General features: G+C 50.5%; 1 protein-coding gene across 2 annotated transcripts in view; it reads left to right on the top strand.

Moving 5' to 3' along the window:
• Positions 1-323: 323 nt before the first annotated feature.
• The window catches only part of HIPK2 (homeodomain interacting protein kinase 2), a 125,839-nt gene continuing 115,274 nt past the window's right edge, over positions 324-10,888 (top strand). For both annotated transcript variants that reach the window (XM_041398833.1, XM_041398832.1), the window contains exon 1: positions 324-573. In XM_041398833.1, the coding sequence (XP_041254767.1) occupies positions 555-573 (19 nt within the window). In that variant the 5' untranslated portion in view covers positions 324-554. The remainder of the gene's footprint in view (positions 574-10,888) is intronic.

The following is a 10,888-nucleotide window of genomic DNA, read 5'->3' as shown; positions in this document are numbered from 1 at the left end:
TGTTAAACAAGATCCCACATAATCTCAGCAGAGGGTTTCTCTCGCTCGCTCCCGCTCCTTCTGGGAAGCCGCGATCGGTGCCATCGGCGCATGATTATTTGCAAACTCCCTTCGCTGGTTTTTTTTTTTTTTCCTTCTTTTTTTTTTTTTCCTCCTCTCCGTCTCGGTCTCCGTCTCCCTCTCTCTCCCTCCGTCTCTCTCTCCCTTTCTCTCACCCCCAGTGCAACTTTTGCAGGCGCCCCGGTACACGCAGCCATGCCGCGCTGAGAGCGGGGGCACGGCGCCAGCCCCCCTCCTTCCCTCCCTCCCTCTCCTTTCCTCCGCCCCCCGCCCGCTCGCCCGCCCGCCCCGGCCGCGTCGGAGGGCCGGCAGCGGGGCTGGATGTGCCCGGCTCCCCCCGCGCTGAGGTGGGCAGCGATGCAGAAGGCAGGCGGCAGCTTCGCCTCCGCCGAGAGACACCCGCTCAAGATGGCAGATGTGTGTTGAGTTTGGGGGGCTGCGATCTCGCGTCGTTCGTGGCGGCGTTGCCATGAATAACAGGCGTCCTTGCACCGATGGCCCCCATGTACGAAGGTAAGCCCCGGCACGGCCGGCCCCGCCGGCACCCCTGGCCCGGCCGCAGCGTGGGAGGGAGGGGGGAGCAGGGGGTCCCCGGCCGCCCGCCCGCGGTTCGCCGTCGCCCCGGCCGAGGTTGCGGGGAGGCGGCGGGGCACCATCGCCCTGCCCGGCGCCCGGTGGGAGCGGGGCGAGGCGCGGGTCGCCCCCCGGCTCTGCCGGTCCCCGGCCCCGCGGTCCCGGGCGCTCGGTCCCCGGCGGGGGGCGGTGGGTGAAGTCCGTGCCGGTGCCGAGCAGAACAATGAGGTGGACGGAGCTTGCCTTGCGCCTCCGTGTGTGTGTGTCTCTGTGTGTGTGTGTGTGTGTGTGCCTGCTGCCTGCCTGCCCCTCGCCGCAGTTCGCGTTCCCAGGACCGGCTACCCTTCTCCGTTCGCCGGTTTCCCAGGAGTTTCCCCCCGCCGTGGCTCCTCTCTTCCGAGGCGCGGGGACTCCGCGGCAGCGGCGGAGGGGAACGGGGCTGCTGGAGCCTGCTGTCAGCTCCTCTGGCTTCTGCTTCAGTCCAGCCCGGGCTGCGGCGAGAAGCCCAAGTACCCCAACTTAGTTTCTTTCAGGTTAAAAAAATCACATTATATATATGTATATATCTGTGTGTGTATATATACAGCTGTGTGTGTTAGATCGGTGTGTAGTACAGGGTGTCTGTTCAAAAAGAAAAATTCAGAGATGTATGGAGGTTAATTTAAATCCCCTCGCGACGCATTTACCCTTCCCCGTCACCCCTCCCGGCTCGGCGCTGCCCGGGGAGCGTTACATAAAGCGGAGGGACATCCCCCGGCGGCCGCGCCATCCCGCCCGGGGGCCGCTCGCTCCGTGGCGGCGGAGACCCGGGCGCGGAGGGGGGGCGGGGGGCGGCACGGGGACACACTACTTTCCTCCCCATGGCGAGGCCGGTAAAACTTATCTGAGGAGGAAATCGAGCCCGGGCTGCGGCGCCCGCGCGGAGGGCGCTCGGCGGGCGGTGTAAAGTTACCGGTGGCCCGCCGGGTTATTTCTGGGCAGCCCCGGGCTCACCCGCTGTTCGGAGTTCGGACCCCGCCGGAGGCGGGCAGACAAAGAGGAGCATTTTCCTTAGCGCGGAGAGCACAGCCGGCCCTCCCCGCGCTCGCCGCGGCCGGGCACGGGGCCGCCGGAGTGAGGGACGGCGGCTGGCCCCCCGCGGTGTGACCGGGCCGGTGAGGCCCGGCCGGCATCGCACCGCCGGCCGCGGAGCCCCCCCAGCCCCTCCCGGGCGGGCGCCGCCGGCCGGGGGGGTCATGCGGCGATTGCTCTGAAGTTCGCTCCTCGCCGGGCCGCATCCGGCGGCGGTGCGGGGCGGTGCGGGGCCCCTCGGAGAGCGGCGGGTCCGCAGCAGCCGGGGTGGAGAGGCCGCGGGCGCTGCGGTCAGGCCGCCGCGCTCCCCTTCCCGGCGCGCCGCAGTGGGCGAGCGCCGGCACGGCCGCCTCCCTGGAGCCGGGCAGGGCAGCGGAGGGGAGGGGAGGAAAGAGGAGAGGAGAAGAGGCCTCGGCCACTGCCGGGGCGAGCAGGGCGCCGGCTTCTTTCTGAGGAGGGGGCGGCGGTGCTGCACCGGAGCGTGCGGTGGAAGTTTAGCGGTTCCTTAGAGCATCCTAACTTAAGCGGCGCCCCTGCTTCTGGCTGTCTGGAAAAAGAGAGCAGATGGGAAAAAATACCCTGAAAGTGACCCGTAGAAACAAATTACCCGCAGCAGATACGGAAGGGTCTGAGGTCAGGCTGTGCAGCATGCCTTTAGCCTCAAAATACGTGAATATCCTAAATGGCAGGAGCCGGAGATAGCGTAAAGGCTGATAGAAATTGTTTTATCTCCGTTGTGTTGCTGTATGCTTGCGGGTTAAATTGCTGAATGGCTTCGAGGGAGGTGGAGGAGGGGTTAATGATTGTTTTTCGCCTCCTAGTTGCCATGAGAGGTCCTTAGAATTTCCTGCAATATCGCAGTGCATAGATAAAAACTTACTTATCGCAGAGGATGCAATTTCCTCCTTGGAGGGAGGCAAGGACTGCCATCCTCCCCTGCGAGCCTCGCGTTATGTGCACAAGCAGTTCGGTCTGCAGCCCTCCTGCGGAGCATCAGGTAGAGTGAGGCCGCTGAGGAGAGCACAGGCACCGAGGGCTCGGATCAGCACTGCGACGGGCAGGCTCGGCTCTGCCCCTGCCCTCGGCCGGGCGGTCTCAGGTGGCACACATGCGCGCCCACCGCCACCACCGCAAGGCAGGCCAGGGGAGGTGAAACCGTATCCCCGCCGTACCGATTTCAGAACATAGGCTCTTTGACACAAAAAGCATCCTGGGAGGAAATGTGACACCTCAAAGGCCTTATGAAGTGGTTCCAGTAGAAATTGAAGTGAGTGGTAACATAGAGCACACGCAGAAAGTCACCCAGCATTCTTGACGTGCAGGTGAGGGTGGTGTGTGCTTGTGCAGAGCAGCTGGCTTAAATACCATTTCTGGGAAGCAGAATGGTGTCTCACCTGATATTAATAGGCGAGGCATGATAAATAAGTGACTATCTGGTGTGAATTCCTCTCCCACACACACTGTGCCAGGAGAATTTTCCCATTTGTTTTAAAGAATTTGGAGGTTTTGCTCTTTTCCTCTCCTGGGTTTTTCCTCATCCTTTTTTTTTTTTTTTCCCTCTTTTCTGGGTGGTGGAGAGCTTAGCAGTAAAATGAAGGACATAAAAATATAACAAGTGAAACAAAACAGAAGTAACACTGCTGTGCAATGTTTGACCTGGTTTTTAGTTTCGTTTGTGAGCTGTACAAGGAAATGAGTTGAGTTTCAAAGCAGACCTCATCAGGTGTAATCCTACATGGCCTCTGCTCCAGACTAGGAGCAAACTAGTGGCTGCCATCCTTCTGAGCACTAGAGATGTGGCTTTATCAGGAGTGGCTGTACTGGCTTGGTACAGAGAAGATGAATGGCTTGAGCCAGGCAAGAACCTGGTTCTCTGGACCCTCTTCTAGGCACTGTTACTCTCACCTGTGCACTCACCTTGTGACATTTCCTACTGTGCAGAGACCAGAGCCAGGCTCTATGGTCCAGGAGAGACCCCAGTTTAAGAGGGGAGTCTGCCAGACATCACAGGCTGTGGGTGGATTTTTGCCTAGGATGGGTGTCTCCAGTGATTTCCTTGGCGTCTCATACCTGGCATCCTTCACAATTGCGTAAAGAGAGGTATTTATGTGTATTAACCTTTATTTTCTAAACAGTGATTACCTCTGTTTTGGTTTTGTTCCTTTTCGCTTAGCTTCTTACTTATTCTTGACAACTTTGTTGCAATTCAGGGAGTATTTTTAGCTGCCACATCGGTAGTTTTCTATGTGGGTGGCTCATGGAATTAATCTGGGTAATATTTGTAAATTGCACCTCACCACCGGTGCGACTGTTGGAGCTCAGCACAGGCAGGGACCTGCCTGCACTCTATCCTTGTCACACGTGGGGCCGGGAAAGCCGGAAAATCTGACCCTGTACTCATTGTGGATCAGATCGCATTTAATGCTAGAAACAGGCCAGCCCTGCTGGGTTTCGAATGCATCCTTAAATCTCACCAAAGCACACAAAACTTGCTCGTCAGGGAGGTGGCCCCAGTGAGGCAGAGTAAAGGTCTTTACCCCAAAGTTCATGCAGGGAGATGATAACTCAGAGACGCTTCCTGTTTATGAAATAATAACCAGAGCTAAAGCTATGTCAGTGCTGGGACTAAAAGCCTAAGTTTTTATTTGCTCAGGATATGGCTATAGCCAGGATAACAGGAAGCCCCCTCCAGTTAAAATTATTGTTCTTATCATGCTGCTGTGTCTAGTGATTAAACAAGTTTGCTATGTAATGGGTGAAAAATGCTGTTTTATTTTCAGAAGGGGAAAGAGTATTGCTGAGACTAGAGGCTGGGGTGACCAGACAAAGAGGCAAGCTCAGTTACTCACCACAGTTATCAGCCCTTGGACTCTGCAGTTCATTCCTCTTTGTGGCTGTAACAGGTGGGGAAGACCCAGTTGGCTTCAGTTGGACGCCTCAGCTGGCCTGGGAAGTGAAATAATTTTCATTTTTCCATCACTAGGTTTCCCCATGTGCTCAGTGGTTGTTATTTACTGCCCTGGTGCTTTGAGACCACTGGATTTGGTTCCGTCTAAACAGGATAACAGTTGCCTGTGCCTGATGTTCAGCGTAGGTTCTTCTACTGATGGGGAACAACACAGAGACCTCCTTGATGTCTGTGGGGCTTTTGAACTTAAGCTCAGCCCTAGGAAGTTAGACTGTGTATTTGGAATAGGTAATAGACTTGGGTGGCTAAATGAATAAAGCCCGATTTTGGCCGCATCACAGCAGTAGTGCATAAAAGCATGTGAATATTTGGTCAGGAGGACAGTTGGGAAGTCAAATCATGACAGGATTGGTGACCTGGGCCTGGAAGTAAATCCCTGTCCTGATTGTGGACCTCACCAAGTGGGTCCAAAGTGATGGTGTTAGAGCTGTCCTGCCAGATGGTGAGGTCAAGGAAGTGCAGTCACCTTCTGCTCAGACCAGGCTAAGACACCAGTATGAGGCAGATGAGACAGCTTCTTCTAGCTGCAGGACTCAAGGCAACTGTGATAGTGCTGCCCATGGGCAAGACCCCTGAGGAGAGTTTGCAAAGGCATTCAGTGGTTGGCTTACAGCTGTTATGGTGTCCCCATCCCTGTGTCTGTAGTGAACAGGTAGGCTAAAAGTGGTTTGCTGGGGTTTTTTTTTAAGGTTCGACACTTTTCGTCTCTGATCCCAATTTAAGAAGATATTTTCAGGTCTGTGTCTAAATTTAAGCTCACAGACAGTGCTGCTGACTTCATTAGGATTGTTTGTGTCTTTAAAGCTGGCCGCATGCTGAAGTACCTTTCTGACTCATGGCCTCTATAGCTTAATCACTCCATTTGTAAAATGAGGTTGTTTCCTCACCCTTACTAGGAAATCTCTACCCTCTGAATGCGTAATATTATTTATAGGTCTTTCTCTTACTTTTGGAAGGATAACTGGTCGATAACAAGAAGTGAGAATTAAGCATTGTTTAAGGAAAAGGTTGTTTCTTGAGCTGTTTACATACCCTAATGTGGACCAAGGTAATTGACTGGAAGACTTCTCTTTTCAAACTACTTCCCCTAGCAGTACAGAATTCACCTTTTCTTTTGAAAATAAACACAGATGATAATTTCACTCCAGACATGGCGTTTAGCAATTTGTTTGTCATGCAGGAAGAGTAGAGGCCTGTTACTGCTACCCCTCATTTACAGCATAGAGTGCCCCTGATTACTGCCTCATTTGGCCATATCAGCAAACTGAGGTCCATCCTCAGGAAAGCACAAGTTCCTCTATTTTGGAACCACCCCTGAATTCAGGTAGCCTTCAGAATTAGGTAATTTTGATGGCAAAACCACTTCTAGTGACACTTCCCCACGCACGTGAGTGGAGGAGCAGCCTCTGTCTCCATAGGCTGGCAAAGGCATTTCCACATCCCAAAATACCTGGGAAAATCCACAGTCAGGACTAAATTAAAAAAGTTGTCTCTGCCATTAGGATTTGTTTATCGAATGGAAGTAACAATAGGCTGTAATAGTGTGTATTTATACAATGCTGTATACGTACAAGGTGCTGTATAAAGAGTGGCTGTCTGATCAGGTCACTGACAGAATGATGCCAAAGAACAGACTTTTGCTTACTTACAGGACATGTGCAGAATAGCCAAAGGGAAGCATCTTCAAGAAGTGAACCCCTTGAGCTGCTCCTGAGCTAGATTCTGATACAGATCAGCAGCAGTGTCAGTGAAACCCAGGGAGCTACACAAAGGGAAGCAGGGTCTGCACGTGATGAGCGTTAGCCTGTCTGTGTCATGTTCTGGAGTGAGAGGGAGTTTTATGCTGCGTGAAGGATGCCATAGTTTGCTCCCTTGGTTTTCTTCAGCATCACCACCGAGTGGGACAAATGTTTGTAGAGGCTGAAGCTTGCTCTATTTACATGTTGTTCTCTGTCCTGCTCACCTTCCAGGGCCTGTGCTGATGTCTGTCTCTGGAAGGACAAAATAAGAGCAGTCACATACAGCTCCTTCCCTGAAAAGAGGGAAAGGTCATCCCACAAGGCATTGGTATTTGCCAGAGATACTTGGGAAACCGTGAAGGGCAGCTGCCTTCTCTGTTCTTGATGGATTTCAATCCATAAAGCTGCTAGCAAGACCTGGAACAGTGGTGTTACCTGGCAGAACCCTGCAGGCTAACATTTCCTTTGGTCCTGAAGGCTGACAGGTTGGGCTCTGGACTATGCTGAAATGCCAGAGAAACTTACCTCTCACCAAAACCAATTAAATCATAGGAAATGGGCAAAGGAAAGATTTTTCAAAAGTGTTTTAAAGCAGAGTATCAAATGCCTGTCCAGCATGTTCTTTAACAGGCTTGCCAGCATATTCCCCATGTGTGGACAGTCCACAGCATGTCCAGGCTGTCATTGTTGCCCTGTGCTTTGTCACTTAAAAGATTTTACCCCCTCTGTAACTCCTCTCTGCTTTGCTTGCTCTGATTCATTGTCCTTTTAACTGTGGGTGTAGGAAAACTATTCCTTTGTCTTTGTCATGTCTCTCCTTTGTGTTCCTTAGGCTAAATCATATCTTGAATACATTCTTCAGCTCTTTCTCTTGTATCTTTTCCCCTTCAGCTCTGACCATTCTCCTGGTTCTCTGTGCTTCCTTCAGCTGGTCCATCTCTCTCTTGAATGGCACTGCTAGAGCACAGTGCTGTATTCGGGTCCTGTGCTGGCCAAGGAGAGCAGAAGTGTTCCTTTGTGTCTGTTACAGTCAGTGCTCCTCTTTGGTTTAACTTCTGCATTGTAACATTGCTCATCTCCCTGCAGCTTGTGATGTGCTGTGGCTCACAGATCCCATCCCGTCTGATGCCTCATGAACCATTTTCTATCCTGTGTGTGTGGAGGTAGACTTTCCTACCTAAGTGTGTGATTTTTGATCTGTCCCATTTGAATGTCATCCTGTACCCTTCAATTTGTCGTGACTGTTTTGAATTATCTAATTCCCCCGATTTTGCAATCCTGTTTGATGTCACCTGCCAATTTAAAAAGCACAATTTCTATTTATTCACTGATGTAAGCTTTGTTGTCAATTCTGCAGTCCCAAATATAAAGTACAGAAGAGAAGAAATGGTTTCATATAAACCAGAAAGAGAACCTTGCCCACAAAATATAAAGAAACTGGAAAACACACACAACACTTGGCATTGTTTTCATACCTATTCTTTTACTCTACTTTGGTGCTTTTAAGGTGTTCCTAATAACAGTTGTATTTGCTGTGCCAAGCAAAAGCAGAACCTTACTGTACTAGGCATGACATGGACCGTGAGGGGGTAGATAGTTACCACCCCAAAGGATTTGCATTTCATATAGATGCAGACACAGGAGGGTGCATCATACAAATTGTCAAGACACTTTCAGGAGAGGAAATCAGAATGTATGGGTTTTCCACAACATTTGTGATAGAGGTTGCTCTGGGAAAGGAAAGGGTGGGCTGAAGATTGAGAAGGAGTAAGTCAGTAGGGCAGGAACAGGAGGAGAGAGACATGTGGGGAACAAAGATGAGGGCAAATGTCTGTAACAGAATAGAGGGAAATGATCCCGGAGATCTTCAGGGGCTGAGGCTGTCACAGCCAAGGCTGGCAGGAACAGAAGATTGAGTGAACTGCTGAAGATCCCATCTTGGACTGTTTCTGCAGTTGCTCTTACTGACTTCAGTCTCTCCCACTCTCTTCAGACTTCAGTCTCTCCCAGTTTTTTTCTGCTGGAGTTGTCTCTAACATCTTTGGAAGAGAAGGTGAACGAGGACAGGAGACGGTACCTATATCCTGATGTTCACAGGCAGATCAGAGAGTCTGCCTGGGGATTCCACATCTGGAGCTGACACCAGAGGCAAAACTGATGCTGTGGCATTCGCTTAAAATCTCTGATCCTGCTCACCATGCTCAGGAAACTGATGGGACAGAGATTATCTGAAACTCCAGCACTTTTCATTGATCTGAGATCCTTGTGGTTTCCTCCTGCTCTGCCATTGCTCTTGCCATGACAATGGTGTCTATGCAGGACAAATTTGATGTGCCATCCTCCTTCCTCCTCCCCATCATGCTGAATTTTCCCTCAGCCTGCACATGATGTATTTAAGGACATATGTGACTGCCCTACCCTCTCTGTCATCACGTCTGCTCTACTCTCACCATCAGTCAGGGTGGCCAAAAAAAGTTACAAGCATGAAGACCCAGTCATCAGCACCTGAGCTCATGGGTGAGAACCACACCTGCATCCTCCTGCACATGGATGTGCATGGCCCAGAGGCTGGGCACATCTCAAGCATGTGAGGCTCAGCACACTGCTCTCTCTAGGAGCACACCAGGAATATCAGCATGTTTGGCAGTGAGTCTGTAAGGTTATGGTCTTTCTCTTGGGTGAAGAGAGCAAGAAGAGCTCTTTTTTTGCTTGCAGTGTGGGGTCAGGTTGTTTGTTTGCTACTGGATGTGATCCAGTGGATTCAGTATGTCTTTGCACAGGGAGGAAGCAGCAGAGAGGAAACAGTTTAGGAGGTTCCTGGAGTGTGTGGAAGATAACTTCCCGACACAGCTGGTAAAGGAGGGCTCCCTGCTGGGGCTGTGTTATGCGAACAGAGCAGGACTTGCGGGTGATGTGGTGTTTGGAGGCCGCTTTGGGTACAATGGTTGGTTTTCAACGCTCAAGAAGTGAGGAGGGGGCTCAGCAGAAGGACTACCTTGGACTTCTGAACAGGGCAGACTCTGGCCTGTTTAGGAGACAGATTGATAGAGTCCCTTGGGACAGACCTGAGTGACAAAGGAGGCCAGGAAGACTGGATGTTTTCCAAGAAACAAATCTTAAAGGCACAGGAGCATTGCTGGAAAGACATTGAAGTGCTGGTGCATGTCCAGAGAAGGACAACAAAGTTGCTGAAGGATCTTGTGTGCAAGAAGAGCAGCTGAGAGAGAGGGCTTTGTTTAGCATGCAGAAAAGGAAGCTCAGGGGAGACCTTATCTTTCTCTACCACCACCTGAAAGGAGGTTGTAATGAGTGGGGGGCAGCCTCTTTCCACAGGTGACAAGTGACAGGACAACAGCCTCAAGTTGTACCAGGGAAAATATAGATGGGATGTTATGAAGAATTTCCTTATGGAAAGGGTTTGTCAAGCACTGAAACAGGCTGCCCAGGGAAGTAGTGGTATTTAAAAATCTCTGAAGGTATTTGAAAGATGTAAAGAAGTGGTTCTAGGGGACACAGTTAGTTGTGCACTTGGCAGTGTTTGGTTAACTGTTGGTCTCATTGATCTTAGAGGTCATTTTCAACCTAAGGAATTTTATGGTTCTGTTTATTTTTGCTTGAGGATGATGTGAGGGTTTTTTCTAGCTACATGTTGTAAAGGCATACACAGGATGGGGAATAGCCAGCAAGCTCCCTGGCTGTTAGCTGCATTGATGGGGTGTTACACTTCGGCAGGGAATGTTACAGCAGATGATGGAGTGGCTTGGTGGAGACTCAGACTCTAGCAGCAATACTCAGGAAATATCCAGTCCCAGAAAACTTGCTGAACATTTCAAAGAAAGTTTGTTTTTTTCAGTAAGGTCCTTTAGTTTGTCCAGAGTATTTTTACTTCTAGGCAAAATTTGTAAGCATTCTTTATTTTTAAAGTGTGGTTTATATTCTGCTCTTGTCTGCAACAGCTCCAGCACGTCAATGTATTTATCTTTTCCTTGTTAACACTTACCATTCCTGGAACATCTCCTGCTCAGCAGCTGTTTGTAGGTGGTTTTTTTTCCCTCTCCCATCATCTTGTACCTTTCCTTCCTGTTCAAGGCATCTATAAACCTCTTGTAGTGACATCATAGCTGTTTCCATAGCAACAGATTATGATACTAGAACAGAGGATAATATCAAACAGGAGGAGGAAGAGATAAATTATGGTGTTTGTGTGCGTGTGTCTGAGGGCTTGATTATATTCCTACATCTCTTCCAAGGATGTTGTCTGCCTAGCTTCTTCTCTGTTTATCTTACATGCCTTTTAAAGGTTAGGAAAATGTGAAGGGAAAAAAGATCTGGAGGTCAGAACAATACAGACGCATATTTTTGATGGTCTCTGTGTAAACCTAGTAGGCTGAGATTTATTTTTTTACCTCTGGTAGCTCTCCTGTGTCTCCTGAGAGTAGTCTGGAGAAAACTTAGAGGCACAACAATCCCCTGGTAT

Source organism: Onychostruthus taczanowskii, unplaced genomic scaffold (assembly GCF_017590055.1).
Source record: "Onychostruthus taczanowskii isolate IOZ18803 unplaced genomic scaffold, ASM1759005v1 scaffold15, whole genome shotgun sequence".
NCBI lineage: Eukaryota > Metazoa > Chordata > Aves > Passeriformes > Passeridae > Onychostruthus > Onychostruthus taczanowskii.
The sequence above is the reverse complement of the archived record's forward strand: the minus strand, read 5'-3'. Positions and strand labels throughout refer to the sequence as shown.